Here is a 21,526-nt window from a genome sequence, read left to right as displayed (position 1 = left end):
CTGGGGAATGATCAGGAGCTCACCAAGTTAGTGGCTAAATATCTCTATTTGGTTTTTTGTTATCGAAATATACTGCAGACGTCTGATCTCCCTGGAGACCTAGAGATGTGACGATAGACTGCTCTGCCTCCTTTCTTTTAGCAAATGTTTTGTGCCACTGGGGAAGTGGTAATTCTGTATTGATTGTTTTGGATGTTTGTACGTGATGCCAATAAAAGGTTTGATGATGATGAACTTCTATTTCCAGGAGATTTCAAAAGAAAACAGGCAGACTGCGTTTCACAGACATTTTACTAAGTACCTAAGGATCCTCCAAGATTAGACCAAAGTTACATTGCTCTTTTTGAACAGTGGGCAGCCAGATGCTTCTGGGAGATTGCAAGCAGGGTGGGAAGGTGTCAAGAGTTGCTCCAGACTGCTACATCATGTGCTGAGCCATCAGAGCTATAGCTTGGAGCATCTCCCTAGATAATATATGTGACTCTGCCCACCTTGGATGACCATTAGTCCTCCTTGTCTAGAATAGCTACAAAGGCTTCCTGCTCAGGCTGGAACTTTGTCTAGGCAATTATATTCTCTCTCCTCCCCTTTTTGGGACTCCTGGGCTTGTTCTCTTTGTGCTGATCTCCCAGCGCTGACTTGTCTCCCCTCTCGACAGCCACCTATAGCTCAGCAATGACAGAAGGCCCTTCCCCCATTGCCTGTTTCTAGCAATGTTTTTGGCACTCAGAAATACTGCCCCAGAAATACAGCTAGGTTCCATTTAGCTGTTGTGGCTAATATCTATTCACATATCTGGTAGCATGCTTACGTATGTAAAAACATATGTACAACGCGAAAGCACAGTTTGCAATTTTTGCATCATGACACAAAGAGAACATTTAAAATATTTAAATTAACATTTAAAAATATTTAAATTATCCAACTCTACCTGTGTCCATGTGCAGCAGCCTGGCTAAAGGAGTTCATATCACCTTGAGGAGTCATGGAAATGCCATTCCTGTACATGGTTCCAATCATGGGGTCAGCACCTCGCTCCAAAAGCAAACTAACGAGTTCAAAATTTCCTGTAAATCAATAAAAGTGAGTGCTTTTCACTCCCTTTAGCCACATTTTTTTTTAAGCTAAGGAATGTTCATGATCAGAAAAATCCTTACCTGCAGCTGCTGCCAGTTGCAAGGGAGTTTCTGAATAGTTTTCATCACCATGTTCCAAAGAACCTTCTACTTTGGCTCCTGCATCCAGCAACAGCTACAAAAGGAAATTCACCATTTAAAACTGATGATTTAAATGTGACAGTAAGAATTTGGGAGGCTCCACTGATGCAGAAGGAAGTTTAACTGGCTTAAAGGCCACCCAATTCAGGGCCAAGTTACACAACAACTGGTTGCCAATTTGACCTCCCAGGGATGTTTTTGTCCACCCCACTTCTGTTGTTGGTTATTCAGATAGTATTTCATTCATCTTCAATAAAGGGAGGGATGCGGACAAGTAGGAAAGAGGAAGGCATTGGATGGAATGAGATGTCATGTTCCATGCATTTAAGCTCACCTAACCCAACTGTTTAGTGCTTCATTGCTGGGTGCCAGTAAGCTCCTTTCCTTGTTTTCTCTTGACTCCCTATAAAAAGTATATTGCACCACCATTGGAAAAACCCTAGTGCTGGAAAAGTGAAGCTAGGCCTCTGAATCCTACAGCCACTAAACTGCCCTGGCAGCCATCTTTCCTAACAACAGCCATGTGCTCTTTGTTCTCCCTCAAAATGTTCCAAAACATGGGTGGGGAACCTTTGATCATCCACAAGCTGTGGGACTCCTCACTCCCATCAGTCCCAGCCATCATGGTCAATGATCATGCATGATGGAAGTTTGGGTCTAATAGCATCCGGAGGGCAAAGGTTCTCCACCCTTGTTTCAAAAGCTTATTTAGCCTGCCAGCTTTCTCTGGGGGCTTGTCCTGTGATACATCACCAGCTGGCTTGCTATTTGGTTTCAGCCAGACACCTAAAGGTAAAGGTAAAGGGACCCCTGACCATTAGGTCCAGTCGTGACCGACTCTGGGGTTGCGGCGCTCATCTCGCTTTATTGGCCGAGGGAGCCGGCGTACAGCTTCCGGGTCATGTGGCCAGCATGACTAAACTGCTTCTGGCGAACCAGAGCAGCGCACGGAAACGCCGTTTACATTCCTGCCGGAGCGGTACCTATTTATCTACTTGCACTTTGACGTGCTTTTGAACTGCTAGGTTGGCAGGAGCTGGGACCGAGCAACGGGAGCTCACCCCGTCACGGGGATTCGAACCGCCGAGCTTCTGATCGGCAAGTCCTAGGCTCTGTGTTTAACCCACAGCGTCACCCGCAGCCAAACACCTACTTGCTCTCAAATATCCTCCTGCCTGCTACGCTCTCACAGGATATCTGAGGCCAGCGTTGCAATTGCCCTGCTTGAGGGTTCTTGAAAGTTCCACTTTTTTTTCTATATAACTTTTCATTTGATTTTCATGCAATAAACCAGGTTTATATGTTACAGGCATTAAAAAAGGTGGGGAAATGTTTGGGAAAATGTTCTACAGACAACATATGTAGGTCAAGAGTGGTATACACTTTAGGCATGGGGTTGTTTGTATTGGAATGACAAACTGCTAGAGCTGAAGCTTAAAGGGTTTTGAGAAGTGCAACGTGTTTCATGTTGCCCAAGTCTGCAGGGAAGCAGACCCCTGGGCACTCCTGGGTAGCTCATCTCATTAAATCAGTCTTACCAACCTGGTGCTCTCCGGATGTTCTGGACTACAACTGTATCAGCCTCCATCTGCATCTGCTGGCTTCATCTGCAAGAGTCGTAGTACAAAACATATGGAGGGAGCCAAATTGGCAAAGTCTGCATTGAACCATAGCTTCCATTCAGCAAGAGGAGAAGCAGGAGAACAGCAAAGCTGTGGTTTAATGTAGTATGTGACCTGGACCTGTTTTTAAATGAGCTTTAAATACCTGGATGTTTCAGACTGCTTTTAATTGATTAATGACATTTAACCTACACTTTATGAATTGTAGTTTTAACCGTTACTGACACAATATTTTTTAGCTTGTGTAGCACTCAAGTGGAATGTTTTATGCAGATGTTTTGGTGAATTACGTTTTCTTGCCTTGAGAAAGTTTTTACCTTGAAAGTTGTTAAAAAACATGTTGATAAAATAAAGCAATACAAAATGGCAGCCTATGCCAGTGATGGAGCAAATTCTTTGGGCACACCCAAATTAAGGCTTGTAAAAAGTTCAGCTCAGATGGAAAGAACCCGCACACCTTATTTTTTTTCAATCATTAAGTTCATTGCAGAAATACCTGGCCATTTAAACAAGTTTGGACCATTCACAATTCCCTGCACAGTGCACCTAATTGTCATGTACGTGCCTGAAGGCTATGCGAACTAGCACTCAATGGGACATGACTAATTTGTGCACTTAAAACCCCCAACAATTTCACTGAAATAGATGTTATAAGGGAAGCATCTCATAACATCATTCTGAAGCTCATCAGATTGAGGGAAACACCTTCCATCTTCACTTTAATGGGTTTCTGGGAGTTGGGCAAAGATGCAGTAAAAAAAGAGCTAAGGGTTTGGGGAAACCTTTCACCTAACGGTCAGCCTTAGTTTATTTAAGATCAGTGTAATCATGTGAACTTCTACTGACTTTTGACCATTGATCTATCAAGTCCAGTACTGTGCACAATGGCAGCAATTCTCCAGAAAGCCAGTGCGGTGTATTGGTTAGAGTGTCAGACTAGGACCTTAGGAGACCAAAGTTCAAATCCCTACTTAGCCATGAAGCTCACTGTGTGACCTTGGGCCAGGCACTAGTGATGAGCCTAAGCTACCTCCCAGCGTTGTTGTGAAAGGGAGAGAGCCACGTACGGTACCTTGATATTCTTGGAGGGAAGTTGGGGTATTAATGCAATAATGAATAAACAAAAATAAACAAAATGTTGTCAGGCAGTTATTTCTCCCAGATCAGCCTTCCATGATCCATTTCACTGAAGGTTCCAGGGACCTTCTGAATGCAAATAATTATTTTTGTCTGTCTGTCTGTCAGAGTAACTAAGATATTTGTAAATTGTACAATATATAAGCATCAGCAAATTAAAATCTTCAGAAGTATTACATAGTCACTTTTTCAAGGAAAATTAAATACCGTATTTTTCGCTCTATAACACGCATCTGACCATAACACGCACGTAGTTTTTAGAGGAGGAAAACAAGAAAAAAATATTCTAAACGAAACAGTGGATGTATGATTTTTATGGTTCATGCTGTGGCCACAGACATGTGATCTGATGGTGAGTTTGGGGTAGCCCAATGCAAAAATCCTGAGGATCCATGTGGATCCGTGCTTTGTAACCACGTTTTAAGTGAGGAGGGAAGGAAAAGCACTCAAGGGACAAGGAGCACGCGTGGAGAAGGAGCTTTTCGGGGAGCTGAGCGGGGAGGAGGGAGGGAAAGAGCACTGTTGCTTTAAAGGTATACTTAAGGTATTTGCCCTGTGCCTGGGTTTTTTTCCATTTAACAGTTTGCAGCCTTTTCCTTCCGCTCCTTGTTTTGAGGCAGAATAGATTTGAGCAAGTGAGGAGGACTTGGATTGCAGGGGATTCGCCATTAGCTGTGTAAAAGTGCTCATCCTTGCAGCCTGAGTGATAAGCAGCCACCAGCAGCAATAGAATGGAGCACAAAAAAGCGGTAGGGGCACTAGGACCCAGACAATGCTCCAATCTATCCTGCCTGAAAACAAGCTGCTCCGTCCCAGCCGATCAGCTGAGACGCTGAGACATGGGGATTTGCGAAATTTTCCCCTCTCCCTCATCCCCAGCCTTTTTTTTTACTTCCTGGTTTTCACTGTGTGGCTCAGAGCTCGAGGTTGGTTTTATTTTGCTGCTGGTTGCTTAAATTTTATCTTTCCTGCCGTCCCTCTGCAGCCTCATTGCTCTGTTTAGGGAGCGCACGGACCTTTGCTAGCGTCTGTCCCTCCTCCCGTGTAAGCGGCTGCTGCCCGCTTTGCTGCCATGGCTCTCCTTCCCTCCCTCCTCCCCGGCTCCAGGTCGCTTTAAAGCAAGCAAAGCGAGAGCCTCGTAGAGCGTGTAAGCGGCTTCCGCTTTGCTTGACCCACGGCAGCCATGGCTTCGATCCGTGCATTCACTCCATAACACGCACAGGCATTTCCCCTTACTTTCTAGGAGCAAAAAAGTGCGTGTTTTGGAGCGAAAACTACGGTAAATCCCGACTGGTATATCTAGTGAGAAAGAATTGGAAATGCATATTGTTACTATGGGGGAGGGGAGAGAGACAGAACAGGTCAGATGTTCCCTCTACGCCTCATTCTGGGTATCTCCTCATTCTCTATTCAACAAAAGTAGCAGCATAACAATTTAGTAGGGCTCTAGATTAAGGTGTGCAATTTTTACATTGCAGCCCAGCCACACTGGCAAGCACCTGAGAGATCAATCTGGTGTATGTAATTTGCTTAGATAAAAGTGATGTGGTGTGGTTGAAAAATGCCACACTTCTCTAGAAACAATGAAAATGATTTAAATGACTGATTCAAGGAAACTGTGAAAATGGCAACAGATAGCACTGGAAGAATGTATTGGGCTGACTGTATTGGTCATGGACCCATAGGAAGACATCCCTATCAGCTGCACAACCAGACAGGGCATTAGATGATATGCTGCAGATACATCCGTTCACCACAAAATAATGCCATGGGGGAAATCATGTTATAGACAGTAAACATAAAAACAGCCTTCCTGGATCACAGTTAGTTGAGATAAACCCATCAGATGCCCCTGCAAAGCTCATAAGCTGGGCGTGATAGATGTAGTCACTATGCTTGTGGCCAGCAATTGGTCCATCAGAGGTATAGCATCCCTTAATGTGGAGGTTCTAGTTTCAGCTGTCAAGGCTTTATAACCACTGATATATTCATCCTCCATCCAAGCTTGTGATAATAACCAGCATCTCACGGCCATGCATTCCACTGTTAATTATGCAGTGCACAAAGGAATGCTTCTTTTTGTTTGTTGACTTATCAGAATTCATTGGATGGGTGTTCTGAGAGAGGAATAGCAGGTGCTGGCTGAGGCTGATGGGAGTTGCAGTCCAAGTTGGCACCAGGTTGGCAATGACTGCTCTACATTTTCTTTATTTAGCATTATTCTTATCTATGAGTTGAATCAGTCTTTTTAGCTTTGGAACATAACAAAGGACTGCAGGGACGGGGGAGAAGAAACCAGATTAACATTATGTTCACTAACATTAGGAAAAAAGGAACAGAGTTTTTACTTTCACTAAAATTAGAAAAAGAAACAGAAAAACACAAATACAGAGAAACACAAAACACATGGCCAAGAACGAGTCGGCAGGACACAACTGGTACAGCTTCATTTTAAAATTGCCCTGTTTATGCTTCATATTGGCTTACAGTGCAATCCTACAGATGTTTACTTGGAAGTACGTCCCATTGTGTCCACTAGGGGTTACTCCCTAGTAAACATGCTTAGGATTGCAGTCCTACTGATAACTATATATAATAATGCTATTATATATATATATAAAATCTATCTCTATCTCTATCTATACAGCAAACAAAGAAGAAGCAGGAGGAACCAATATGAGAATGGCTGCCAATTATGGGAATGAATGCCAATTAAAACCTAACAAATGGGAAAGAAAATATGAGATGGAGCAGAGGGAAATACAGCAATACCTGAACTACAGGAATATGTCCATGCAACACAGCAAATGTCAGAGCGGTCCAATGGCGGGTCTCGGGGTGGACGGATGGATATTTATGAGGAGTACTGATAACCTATAAACAGATAAAGGAGTTTTCTTTCATAAATGGCTCTTGAGGGGAGGGAAAAAGGCTATATCTAAACAAAACAAGCTCGTCAGAATGCCAGGCACACTTTGGTACAGAGGAAAAAGCAAGCAAGCATGCAAAAGGCACTCTAGACCATTATTGTCTCTGGGTTGCATCCAGTAGTGCCGGTGCCTTTGTGGAAAAGTGCTTCTTCTCACATGTTTTGCTACCCACTTGAACCCTACAGTTCATCCCCTGCTAAAAGCAGTTCCTAAGGACCTTCTGTAACAGAACAGGATACAGGGTGGAGAGCTGCAAATAGGCAAGGTGGGGTGGTCAGCAAAAAATCAGTTTCTCCAACTTTGGCTAATGGAACCCCTTTCCACCAAGGCAAAGTCACCACTGGATACAACCCTCTGCATTCCCATCCCCCTTTTATCTAATCAAACTGTTACTTAGCAAATCAACACACTTCCTTAACTTTATTCTGTGCCTTTAACTGAAGCCTATGCCACTTCTATTGTACCTGATTGCTATTAGTCTATTAGCTACGAGCTGTGATTGAGGATCTAATAACTATCATCTAGATCCATGGTTTTTAAATTGCATTCCAAAGAACAATGTGCTTCATTGAAAGCTTTATGGAGATTCTTGATTGAGAAGATCAGGAATGGTGGACACTCGTCCCTGAAAGACAACTTGATTACAGCTCCCCCTATAATAAGGAGATGAAGGGGAACAGTGAGTACTGTATGTCCTATGGAGTACTTTCAGTTTACAAGGCAATGTTGAAACCCAAATACCCCACTATAATTTAGTAAGCACCATAAAATATGCCCCCAAACACTCTCCAGATTCCTAGGGTTCCTTTCTGATGCACTTCTCAGAAAGAGATCGCTGTATTCATCCATAAATCTTTTCTGTCCTGTTTCCAAAGTCATATGTGAGATATCTAGTAATTAAAAAATCTACATCAAAATTTGTATTTAACTATGCATTTTATATCTTCATGTGCATTACTAAATGTTAGTTTATCCTACAATATCAATTTTTTAACATTTTGGTACACTTTTTGAACCGAGAACTGTATTGCAAAATATGGAGAAGTGTGAATGTGAAAATAATTATGTTCCATTAATTAAGCCAAAAGGTACAAATGAGGTCAGTTTTCTAAAAAATGTGAAACAAATGAAAGCAAACAGATCCCTGAAGGAAGATGGTGTGAAAAATCACTCATTTAGATTTAATGTTTAAATGCCATTTTCAGCCCTAAAATTACACCATGTTCTTTTTTAATTGACGACAGTGGGTTTTGATTAGGTGCAGACACACACACACACACACACACACACACACACACACTGAATTGACCTCTGCATTATTTTCTATTCTGCTGATGATTTGACAGCAAAGAAATCCATTTTAAAGGAACTGTTTTCCCTTTGGAGATGCACTTCCTCTTCACAAGGGGAATAGATATCCCTATGGCAATATCTATAGCTTCTAAAGTGGCCAAACACAGCAAGTATTCGGGATTCATGAGAGTAGTTGCAGTTGATTGCTCCTGAGCGTGCCACAGCAGTTGCCAACCCAATCATGCTTTTGTTTCATATATAACAAAGGATGTCCCTGAATCTCAATTTCAGCTCTGAGCACTCCCATGCTAGGCCACTTTGCGAGGTTTGAGGGTAAGCAAGGAAATTGAAAGGACAGCAAAATCTCGGCAATGTACTTTCTATATTTGCAGTTCTCATGCTCAGACTGTATGAAAGCAGATGGGATATATATCCCTTAGCTTCAACAGGAGTACATTTCTTTTTCCTTGGCACTAGGTAAAAATAAAACAAAAAAATCAGGGGAAAGGCATGTGCTGAAGTCTGACTACTGCATCTCACAATTTGGTTCTGGCCCACAACAGCTTATGCCACAATAAGCTTGTTTTTGCTGTAATATGGCTGCCCCTCTGGAAAGTGTGAATAGAAACCTGGGACCAAATGAAGTTTGAGGTTAATTGTGTGATAACAGTTAGTGTGCACCTATGAAAACCAACAGAATATATTTTTTTAAAAAAATGTGCACATTTCATAAAAATTAAATAGCTGCTGCAGGGAGAGCAGAATTGGGACTGTAGTGTGTAGGGAGAGAGAAGCTCATCAGGAAGTTCCCTCCTGGACTTTGGGAGGGATACACGTGTTTTATCAGAACTGCTGCAGAGGTTGAAGGGTTAAAACACACACTTCTCAGCACGTTGCAGTTCCAATCCTGCTTGGGCCCCACCGGTGATACTGTATTTTGTTTTTAATTTGAAAGCATGTTCATGTTAATTGCTTACATGCAATTAATGCTGTTTCTATATGGTAAGCAGATTGCATTCTATTAGTGCATAACTAAAAAGGGTCTGTGATTGCTAACGTGTGACAACTGTTTCACCCACAGCCAAGCATTTTTTTATTGTGCAAATCGACTCCAAGGCAAGTTTCAGAAATGATGCTTTTTAAATTGCTTTGTGCATTTCCTGCACCTCTGTTATGAATGGCAAAGCCGACTGTGTTAAGAAAATACATTCTATGTGTAAATGGCTCTCTCCTGTCTATTCCACTCTGGCAACATACTCAAGTGAAGCATTGCAGGCTTGAAGACCTCTTAGCATCATAGGTGAGAACATCCTGAGAACGGAAGTTAACAACTAACCACATATTTCAGCGAACAGTAACCAGACAATAGTGGATTTCACTTGCTAACAAACCAAACTGACTTAACGTATTTTTAGAACTTTGCAAAATGCAGATTCTTTCTCATATGCACCTGCTTTGGTAAGGATGGTAAAAGAACTCATTTGCAATGCAATCCTTTTGCATGCCTACTCAGAATTATGTCCCACCGCTTTCAACAGGGCACTCTCCCTAGAAAGGGTGTATAAAGACTGCAGCCTCAAATCTCAATTTTTCAGTCACTGTACTATAATTATATCAATCTTTGTGGAAACATTGACTTGGTTTGTTTAACACATTTTTTCTTATATTATAAACTTGTATGCTAATTTAGACAAATTAACTTGATAGCCTCCATGATTCAAATGGAATATAAATAATGAACCAAATATACACCAGTATGTTCAGACAACATATACTGAAATTATTATTCTTGACAGCAATATAAAACACACTATTTTTCTATATTGATAGTTTAGATCACAGACAGGCAGAGTCTGTTTGATGGATAACCTACAAATTTTTGGTGTAGACAGAAAAAGAAGTTGGTCTTTAACCAAGAATATTATACAAACAGTCTTATCACAATATATTCAATGAAACTGGCACACTGAGACTGTCAGATAATGATCACAATAAAAAAATCCCAGATTTATTCAATATAATAAATCAGCTTTCCTTCATTAACAGTACAGTAAGTCTGTAGCTGTGCAGCACAATCCTGTACAGGTCTACTCAAAGTGTGTCACAATGAGTTCAGTTGGCCTTAATCTCAACTGTGTGTGCACACAAAGTTACGTGGGAGAAAGACCAATTTAACTTAATGGGACTTACTTCTAAGTAGGTATGCATAGTAGAGCACTGCATAGCTGCAATCCTATACACACTTACCAGGAAGTTAGGCCCAATGAATACAGTTAGACTTCCTTCCAGGCAAACGTGCATAGGATTGTGCTGTAAGACTGTCCAAATCAAACTTGATTACCAAATGCACTCCAGCCACTTTTTACAGAATTCATATACTGGTTTTTCAAAATCAAGTTGCTCAGACCTGTGCCTAGAAAGTATGGGGCAAGCCCTAAATTGTGGGTAGGTAGGTTGACAAAGTTGCTGTAAGAATAACTAACAACATCATCCCAACCACACAGCATTTTATGTTCCCAAGGAGAGGCAAAACCATATGTTAACAGCTGCCTCTACAAAGGCAAAGATCTCATATGGCTCAAATTCTGTCGCTTGTAAATTTTGCTTCTCCACACTGCTCTCCGATTTGAACCAACAAGTCATTTGTTGGCCTGTTTCTCCTGAAGTGGCTCAGTTGTGTCTGGACTGTACCACTGCAGAATGCAGGTGGGGGCTCACATAGCCAAATATTCCTCTATACAAAATGCTTTCCTGAATTTAGGAAACTAGCACATTAGGTAGAAGGCTAGCCTAGCTACTCTTCTCTTTGATGCATAGTCTGCTGTGTGGAGGCTTTTTGTTTTGGTTTTGGTTTTAAAGGAAGAACACTCATTTTACGCAATTCCTGACAACAATTGGAAGTGGTACAGCACAGACACAGATTTACCACCACCTTGAAAGACCTAGGTCTTTGATGGTGTTGACAGCTGACCACTGCAGCTCCTATCAGTGAGCCCTGACTCCAGAGGGTGCTGCTTCTCTCCTCTCCACCAAATCCATGTATCATACGTTGCAGAGGAGAAAATGTGGCAGATGGATGAGAGCTCTGAAGCTCCTGAATATGGTTCAGGATGGGAGCCCTATGATATTTCATCTGGATTTGAGACTAAAGAAAACTTTTTTTTTTAAAGTCCTCTTAGGTAGATTTTATTTCAATACCAAGTTGCTCTGGGAAGACCCAAAGAGGTTCGCATCCTTGATTTCGGATAGCTGCAGCTCTCCATAAATTTGACATGTTCATGAAAATGTGAGCTAAACACATGTAATCACAAAAATGGTCTCACCTCTGCATTTAGATCTGCTCCAGCATCCAGTAGCATCTGGACCATGGCCTCATCACCCCTCACACAAGCGTACATCAGTGGAGTCATGCCCTGTGGGAACATTAAAGTCAATACATTGATCAGCTTCCAATGGGATGGTTTTATTTAAGGCTTGATTCGTAGATGTCATAAGAAGGCATGCCACTTATGGTGTAGGATGTTTTCAATAATTTTAAGAATTTCCTGCAAAAATCCTTTGCTCAGTTTTTGAGAACACTGCCTTGCCTTCATCAAGATAAACATTTAAACTCCATTGTCTTTTGCAGTGTCATGAATCCATTGTGTTACACTTCTCTTGTACAAAAATCAGAATATTGGGCCCTTCTTCTGTGAAAATGTTCCTCTAGCAATTTAATGAGCTTCTTTTTGACACTCGGGCACTTTATACTGACTGCCAATATTGCTAACGGTTGGAGGAGTAGATGCTTTTGTACGATTGTCCATGATACACAGTGACTTAATTTTAAATGAAATGCCAGACAGCACTGTTGAAAGTTGCTAGCTCTAGGGAAATGCTGCCCTGTTTGGAGGAAAATTAGATTAACTGACCCTTCACTACAAAGACTTCCTGGCTGCAATCTGTATTAATCTGAAATGCCCACTGCAGCTGATCAACACATATCCCTTGTGATTAGTGTTAACTTTCACAATGGCATTAGACACAGATGCAGTTAGGAAAGAATAGTTATGTGCAGCACATGAGTCACAGGGGAAAAAACAACCACATTCTTAACTTGAGGACGGGCGAGAAAATAGGTGGATGTGGAAGAGAGATGTTATTTCACCCCACACACGGGAGTACACACCCAGTCCATATTCCACAGTCCACATTCCAAATTGCATCTCAGAAAAAGGTTTAAGCAGACTGTAAGAAAGAGAAAAGTGTGTGTGGAACTCTGGTGGGTTATTCTTTGAGAAGAATCCCATGCATATTTTCTTCAATAGTCTGTCTATCTATCTATCTATCTATCTATCAATCATCTATATATATATATATATATATATATATATATATATATATATATCCCCAATTTTACAATTTCAAATTGTCAACCCATTGTTTAAAAAAATCAGTAAAAATCAGTTTCTTTCTTTCTTTTTACCTGATCACTCATGCTGTTAATTCCATCAGGCCCCAACAAAGATATGGCCTGTTTGACCAGATCTGTACGGCCACAGGTCAACATTCGGAACCCAAGGTCCTGCTTGAATTTGGCTTCTGTGGCTACTGCATCCAGCTTCCGAGAAGCACAGAAGCAGTCGTCAATTCTGCAAATTGAAGAAAACAGTTATGTTAGGAAATAATCTGAAAGCAGACTTCCGCCATTCATTTGACCACTGCCACATTTTGTCTATGAACTATAAAGACCATCATAGCTACAAACATCCTTTATGACAATTTGTCAATGAAGACTTATATGCAATGAATCCTACCTCACCACGGTTGCATACACACCATGCATTTACAACATATGACTTCCCATAAAGAATCATGGGAACTGGAATTTTCTAAGGGTGCTGGGAACAGCAGTTCTGTGAGGGGTAAATTACAGTTGTGTGTCGAGGTCCCCAGGGCCACCCCAATAACTCACACATCACACAGAATTTTTTGTTTAAGGTTTTTGGCATAATTTTGGCCACAACTTTATTAAAATACAAAAATGTGAGTGGTTGCTTAGGCATTGGTTGCAACTATCTGCCCCCACCATGGGGGACAGACTGACATTCCGCACGATGCGAAAGTCAGAAAAGGGGAATACACTTGGGGGTAGCGACGGAGCAGGGAACCTGCCCTCAGCCCAAATGCAACCAGGAGCTCATTGCTATGGCCCGAGCCCCCTTGACAGAGTGGACAAGCAATAGTTAGCCCCCGATTCCTTTAACGGAATCCCTCGCAGCAGCAGCATTAGAGGGGCAGGCACAGCCAATCCATGCCCCTCAACCAACCAAACCATAAACCAATGCCTAACCGCAACATTACAAGTTGTGACGATTTGCTACGCAGTAGGCAAAAACCAAATGGCCCCAGCCAATCAGCCAGATGGACAAAATTCCTACCGGGCCCCTGCCCCAAGAGCAGACGACCCCATGACAGGCATAGCAAGGTCAAAGCGAACAACCCTAATTCTAGGGTGGGGGGGACGGGCAATCCGATGCACGGGCGAAAAGAGGAAGCCCTAGCCTCGTGCAAGGAGTTTTAGCATTTCTGGCTGTCAATCAACAAATGGCAACATTAACTTCTTCCCAACAAGGGAAGCCCCAATCGCATCAGTGGCCAACGATCAATTAGCCCGCCCCTAACTTTGGAGTGTCCTGGCGGCCCCCTCCATGAAGGAGAACACGCTTTTCCAGAATTCCGGGGGGGGGGGCTCTAAATTTATGGTGTATGTGCAGATTCTTCTAGCTATGTTTGCCAAACAGAGACTGATGGGGGCTCTGTCGTTTATGCAGCAAGAAGGAACCTAAGACTAGGTAGATGTTTCCAGGACAGAGATGAAGTGATGGCAAAATCAGCACGTGTTGGATATTTGCCTGTCATGTAGCTCTTACTAGCACCTCTCAGGTAGCAACCAGGAATAGAATCAATGGGTAGAAATCTCAGGGAAGCAGATTTTAGCTAGATGCTTTAATTAGACATCTTGCATTTCTGTTCTATGCTGCTTTATTATCAATCAATCAATCAATCAATCAAATTTGTATACCACCCTACACCCAAAGTCCACAGGGCAGTTCACAGCATAAAAATACAAAATAAGAACACCAAGTATGTAACAAAAAAAACAACAACAAAAAAACAACAACAACCCAACAACCTCCCTTCCACAAGCACATTTAAAAAGCCATAGAATGTTTAATCAGCCAAAGGCCTGATCATAGAGAAACATTTTTGCCTGGCATTGGTTGTTTGGGGAGTTTATTTTATGATTTTAATGTAAATTGTACTTGTGACATGTTTTGCATCGTGCCTTGGGATCATTTGGTGAAGGACAAGCTAGGAGTACAAATAAATAAATAAATAAATAAATAAATGGAAACTTCTTAAAGGTAAAGAGCTGTTTTAAAATAAAATAAAATAAAATAAAAGTAAAACAATTTTTATTGGTTTTTAAACAAATACAAACACAAAACCAAAAACCATTAAAGAATTATCCAGCAGTACATCTAATGGTATTTGTTTTATTCATGGTCTTTAGACATACACTTACACATTCAACATTCAAACATATTACTTAACATAACCTCTCCGCTGAGAATACTGAGCGGTTGGTATAGCAAAGTATTGATTTGGGTAATTCACATAGTTAAAGAAAGGGGTCCACCTTTCTCGGAAGGTGTCCCATTTGTAATGCCATTAACTGCCCTCCTGTGTCTGGTGAGGCGCTCAGACATTGCTGCATCCCAGATATTATTTTCCCATATATTATGGGGTATTTCACTCTGGTTTTTCCATTGCTGAGCTATCACTAACTATGCTGCGGTCAATAGGAAGCCTACTAGTTCTCTGTGGTGCAGGGTGGAGTCTATGCCCAATTGGGTGGCCTAAATCTGATTCCCGTACAATTTTGCTGTATATTAGGGAAGCAGCACTTTTCAGGTCATATGCTGGCCTGCTGCATAAGGATTCAAACAAGGTAAGTATGCGTAGGTCCTCTCCCCTGTGCTCCAAACGAAGTGCAAATGAATGAGCCTGAGCTACCTGAAACCAGGTAGGACTTTTAACTGACCTTGCAGTTCCTCTTTGGAATTGCTTTCCCTCTGGGTGGCAGGTAACGGATTGTGTAAATGCCTACATCCTCCCAATCCTTGAACTCTTGATATTTATCTGTGTATCATAAGAGCTGTTTGGTGGTACAACAGAACTGCCTTTGCAGGTAGTGGGCTCTCTCCTTTGCTGGACATCCTTTGCATGGTGTCCAGGTGAAAGAGGAATGGGCTCCTACATCTTTAGTATCTCCACTACAAAATAATTAAAGGTGTAGGAACCCCATATCCCCCTTTTCATCCAGCCATCCTAGCCATTTGTTAGGGATGCTGTGGCTGCATTCTGCACTGAGCAGAGGTGGGACAAGCTCAAGAATGGGGAAACATTTTAATTTTTTAGCCCAGGGGCCTCATTTCTTCATGGGGAAACTTCCAGGGGCCTCATGTCAGGGGTGGATGGGGCCAAGGGCAAAAGAGGCCAGAACAATTATTTTGACTCTTGTCTTTGTACAGTAGGCTACATTGAACCCAAACAAAACACAGAGGTTTCTATATGCAAGCAAACACATATTTCCATAGCCCATCAAAGCAAGCAAGAGGCACCCCCACAGTTCGAAGACATATTCCAGCAGGAGAGAGCACTTTAGTGCAGAGCTGGTGAGGTGTGTGGCTGGGGAGAGGGCTTGGCCAAGGAGAGCCCTGAGGGCCACAGAGAAATCCCTGAAGGGCCGTATTTGTGCCTCACCCAGGACCTGAGGTTTCCTACGCATAGGCTAGATGATCTCCAAGATCACTTTCAAGCCTATGAGTCAAGCTCTATTTGATGTATAGCAATTTATTCATCATATTATATTCCATACAATGAAGTGTTCTGCCTCATTATCATTTAATTGCTGGTTTGTTGCCGGTGTTGGATTATAGGTCTCCCCCAATCTGGTCCAATAAGCAAAGAGGAGCTCCTCTTCACCCATCTGGTGCACAAGCTCTGCCTCTCCTCCTCTCCACTTGTTTATGGGGACGGGGCCAAGATTGTTTGAACGACACTCTAGGCATGTTCAATATGTGCAGGTGAAAACCTGTGATTTCAAAAAATAATAATAATAATTAAAAATAGTTCTGTGGGTTGCCATCTCTGAATGAGGATTTGATATTAAAACATGCTAAGGATAATTACAGGAGGCCTCCAAGAATTCCATTAAATTCAGTTGCAGATAACTTAATTAATAATTGCAGATTAAATTCCTGCCCAGTTAGCGCCCTTTATGCTGCCATAAAGAAAATGCAAATCAAACCCACAGAACCTGAGAGCATAAAGGGTTTATGATGCTTATATAGCATTATTTATAACTGCCCCCAACTAGTTACAAATCAGCCACTCACTCTGAATGATAAAATGTAAATCAGGCCCACAGGGCTATTTATAACTATCCCCAACTAGTTACACAATTAGTCATTTGGAATTTTGAGAAAATTAGGAATGCCTCCCTTTCTTAATTTGAGCTTCACGGAGTATCCTTTCTATATACCAAGTGTTGTGCTGTTGTTTTTATTGCTAAGCAGCTGCACTGTTTAAAACAACAACAACTATTCAGTGCAATATCACTTTGAAGGAGCATTTTGACAGCCGCTGCATTCCACACTGAATATAAGCAGCATTGAACAATTTTGCTGTGGACAAATTTTGCTCTGGAAAGCGAAGTTTGAGAACTTCTTTCACCAGAAAATGTGGATTTGAAAGTACAAAGCAAGCAATTTATTTATGATTATGCAGCAGTGCATTTATACTATTATACAGGGCAAGTACAGATGGGAATGGGACGAATTCCTTCACTGTGCTCAATAGTTTAGATGTGGAGGGTTGTAGCCAATGCTGAATTCTCATAGTAGCAAATGGTTTTGCTTGCACAATCCAAGGCACCTGATTATCACCTACCTATTGGTAGGTGAACTATTTCTACAACTGAAGTTGAAACTTCAGTACAGGTGACCCTTAAGAACGTCGACCAATGCAAATACAGCTAAGGTACTCAAATGCAGCAGTCTAGATTTACAGATCTGTTCCTAAGAGATTGCTTGCAGGTTTTGAAGTGCCACACGCATACCCACAAAACAGGACTGGCTCCATGCTAGAACTATGTGTCCAAAGATAATGCCAATCCTTTGCAAGAAACACATTTGTCTTGGCAAAAAAAGACAGATGACATCAAAGAACTGTGAAATTTCCCCCTTCACCTCTACCATACATGTGTATCTGATTCTACTGTTTTCTGTGGCTGTGTAGCCTGTAAAAGTGAAGAAGTAGATAATCAGCTAGTGTTCATTTACCTTTTAATTTTTTAAAATAAATAAGTTTGAGGCTCCACCGCTTACCTTATAAATTGTGAAAATGGAACGGGAAAGGCAGTGGTTTATAGGGGAGACAAGCGTTGAACCCGGACTAGAGCAATGGACATTGTAAGTTTAAATTCACACTGAACCATGAAGCTCACCACTTGACCATGTGCTGTTTCTCAGTCTACTCAGAGGTAGCCAATGTAGTGATGCATCGTTTTCATATTCATCATTTCATACTGAGCTATGGTCTGTTCCAAGAGTTGTGCTCAACATTTATATGCTTCATTTCCCATCTTTCCCCATATTTTTTTGGTGTGCAATATTTTTTTGTTGTTGCAAGAAGTTGTGTGATGTCAGGGAGAAAGATACGGGTATGTTGAAATCATCCATTAGCACATCAGCTTATGACTTTTATCAATGGATGACGTTCTTATATGAAACAGCTACCATGATCAAGCAGCCCAGACAGATTACACCTCACCTCCTACACAATCCTTTCTGTCGAGACGGTTTATGCGCAAGTCAACCAGTGATGAGGCACTGAGTTGTGTGCATGTGTTGTGTGCCGGTCACAAGGAATATTCAGGAGATTTCACCACACTAGTCTTTTGCTAAAGCCATATGACTGTGGATCAGAAACGCAACCCATGCAGTTCTAAGGAAACACACTGTCAGAAACTAATGTTCTGCCTTTTTTGCATTGAGGAAAACTGAGATTCTCATGAATCAAACGCTATCCAAATTATTTGTTTAAAATGCTTCTAACACTATTTTTGCTGATGCTAGACGTTGTATGCTACTGAAATATGCCTTTTCTGCTGCTGCATTTTATTTTATTATTGCTGTTATTATGATATTGTACTTGTGACAGTTGATTTTGGTTTGTATTGTTGTAAGGCACTTTGAGCATGGAAAGGCAACATACGAATAATGTGATGATCTTGCATTCTGACCATAAGGTTTCCAGGGTATCTTGCAAATCAAACTAGAAGCTGTCAGTGCAACCCAGTTTTAAAATCTATTATGCCAAAACAATCAAAACAATCAAACAAACAAAAAACAGCACAGGAACAGCAAGAATTTAATATCTGTGAATGCCTGGGGGAGAGGAGAAAAGGTGCTGCAACATTTATGGTGACCAGATGCTAAAGAGGAGAGGACACTTCACTTTTATCTATTGTGCAGAAGAGATGCAGCTATTAAAAAGTGCAGTATCTCAGCTCACAGTCAGAGGTAAACTGGCCTCCCCCGGGCAACTGGGTGAGATACTTGATGACCTCTCCGCTGCGTCTCCCGGCAGGCTAGGTCATAAACCGGCGATTTCCCTCATTAGATGTGAGGAAAACACACCCTCTGCTTCTCTGCTTCTCTCTCCCTCCCTGCATTCTCCCAGGGAGGAGAAATGAGACAGACAGGAGTCCTTTCTACATGTTTTATTCCTGTCACTCAACAGTACATAGAAATGTGACTGCACCCTTCAGTCTCCATTAGAAGAGTCTCACACTCCTCCCCTGTACTTCCAGCACAGGTCAGAAGACACACTGAGCTAACATCCGGTGCTCAGTACAGAGAATAGGCTCCACCTTTTCTCCAACAGTACATCTGCAAAACATAACATCCTGTTTTGCATTCCAGCCATCTGGAGCTGGCTTTTGCCTTGGTACTTTTTCCCAACAGACTCTTGTCCTCTTTTGTATCAGGCAATTAATTAATGGATCGCCATTTACATATATGTCTTAAGGCAATTTACAATCACATCATTAAAAAAACAGCTAAAATAGTTTGTTATAATCGCCATGATCATCTGGAATTAGGTTAAAAATTATGCACAATGAACACCTAAGGCAGCAACCTTTTCATCCAGCTAGAGAAGCTCGTGAAAAGAAAAATGTATTCCATTCCCCCCACCCCCGGGAAGTACAGATAGTGGGTGCCTAATGTAACTCAACCCTAGTGACCACCCTGCACATCTGGCAGAACAATCAAATGTGCATTGCTCACGTAACTGCAGGAAATCTGCACACTGTTTAAACTAAAAGGATCCCCCTTCCCAGCCACCATTAGTTGACTGAACACATGTCAGTCACAGAAATCCCAGCAATGTGCATGAGGGCATCTACCCTGTGATTCATTGTGGTGAACTATAGAGGAGCGATCCTTAAACCCTAACTGATGTAGTGGGAATCTGTCCATGTTGTCAGAGTTCAGCTCCAGGTTTTGGAAAGGAGCAAACTCCAGGAAAAGGTTGAAAAAGCACATAGCCACCCATCACAGCTTCTCACGTGAAAAAAATTGCTTGGAAAAAGACAGTTTTCTATCAACACGTGCTCCCATGCCAGAACCCTCTTAAGTTGTTCAGGTTGGATGGATAACAGCAGAATCTGAATTCGTTTCAACTTAGGAAAGTAATTTATAATTAAACAATAAAGACCTTTGCAGCAGCTTGAAGACTAAAAAATTTATTGGAGCAACATTTGTTAGTCTTTAAGAAGCTACAAGACTAAGTCTTTAAGAAGCTAAGACTTTGTTGTTTTTGCTGCAGCAGGCTAACAGCTACCTCTCGTGGGATTGTGATTAGCTATTTATGCCCTGTTGTTTTACAGTATATGTATTCTTCCTTATTGTTTGTGATTTAAATTCCAGCGCAAAAGCAATCAAACAGATTTCCTTTGATCAAACAACAATGGCACTTGTATGCAAAAAGATAGGAGCACTTAATTCTCAACGATATCGACAGCTGAATATTTATCTTCTTTGATTAAGAAAAATCCAAAACCAGTAGCAAGACACAGTATAGTGGTACCTCGGCTTAAGAACTTAATTCGTTCTGGAGGTCCGTTCTTAACCTAAAACTGTTCTTAACCTGAAGCACCACTTTAGCTAATGGGGCCTCCCGCTGCTGCCGCGCCACCGCCGCACGATTTCTGTTCTCATCCTGAAGCAAAGTTCTTAACCTGAAGCACTATTTCTGGGTTAGCGGAGTCTGTAACCTGAAGTGTCTGTAACCTGAGGTACCACTGAATTTCATTCAGACTAGAGCACTATTCAGACATATGAACCACTTGCATCTTAGCCTCAAACTATCTTTACAACCCAGAGGTAACAGGACAAACTCGAAAGCATCCCCTCCACAGAAGCACAGCTGGCAATGGTCAAAGGGAGCACTACTAGCAGGCTAGATTCTGCCCACCAAGCCACAGCAGGTGGCACACCAGTCCCTAGAAAAACCTAGCAACCATCTGGAGAGCCCCAAGTTCTCCTATCCTTGCTAAATGGCAACTGAAGGTACTCAACATGAAGGTACCGTATTTTTTGCACCATAACACTAACTTTTTTCCTCCTAGAAAGTAAGGGGAAATGTCTGTGCATGTTATGGAGGGAATGCCTACGGGTGGCAGGGGGGATCTGCTACAGTCGTGAGCAGAGGATCCATGATTCCCGTTCCTTCCCTCCTCCGTGGCTCGCTTTGAAACAGCAAAGCGGGAGAAGAGCCACTGAGTGGGGAGGAGAGAGGGACAGAGAGCCTGCTTCTTTAAAGGAGCAAAGCGGGAGAGGAGAGGAGCTGCTTACACGAGTGTAAGCGGCTCCTGTCCGGTTGGTTCCTTTAAAGCAAGCAGGCTCTCTGTCCCTCTCTCCTCCCCACTCAGCTCGCTACATAGCAGCAAAGTTTTTCAGCTCGCTAAGCTGGGGATGAGCGGGGAGGAGGGAGAAAAGCAGAGCCTGCTTGCTTTAAAGGAGCAAAGTGGGAGAGGAGAGGAGCCTTCTCCCCTTATACCCCTCTTCTGCATTATTAGCAGCATCCTTCTCCACACATCCCACGCGTGCTCCTTGTCCCTTGAGTGCTTTTCCTTCTCTCCCCACTTAAAACGTGGTTACAAAGCACGGATCCACATGGATCCTCAGGATTTTTGCACTGGGTCACCCCAAAT

At 42.1% G+C, this 21,526-nt stretch overlaps 1 protein-coding gene across 6 annotated transcripts in view; it reads right to left on the bottom strand.

Moving 5' to 3' along the window:
* Positions 1–21,526, bottom strand: part of ABTB3 (ankyrin repeat and BTB domain containing 3) — a 250,373-nt gene that overhangs the window by 44,759 nt on the left and 184,088 nt on the right. For 5 of the 6 annotated variants that reach the window (XM_080971671.1, XM_080971670.1, XM_080971672.1 and 2 more), the window contains exons 5-9: positions 12,665–12,830; positions 11,523–11,612; positions 6,749–6,850; positions 1,158–1,251; positions 932–1,067 (exon numbers count right to left, since the gene is read on the bottom strand). In XM_080971671.1, coding sequence (XP_080827797.1) covers positions 932–1,067; positions 1,158–1,251; positions 6,749–6,850; positions 11,523–11,612; positions 12,665–12,830 — 588 coding nt within the window. The remainder of the gene's footprint in view (positions 1–931; positions 1,068–1,157; positions 1,252–6,748; positions 6,851–11,522; positions 11,613–12,664; positions 12,831–21,526) is intronic. The other variant, XM_080971669.1, reaches the window with a different exon arrangement.

The sequence above is a fragment of the Podarcis pityusensis genome (genome assembly GCF_964106645.2).
Source record: "Podarcis pityusensis genome assembly, chromosome: 10".
Lineage (NCBI taxonomy): Eukaryota > Metazoa > Chordata > Lepidosauria > Squamata > Lacertidae > Podarcis > Podarcis pityusensis.
Note: the sequence above shows the minus strand (reverse complement) of the source record. Positions and strands in the feature narration are given on the sequence as shown.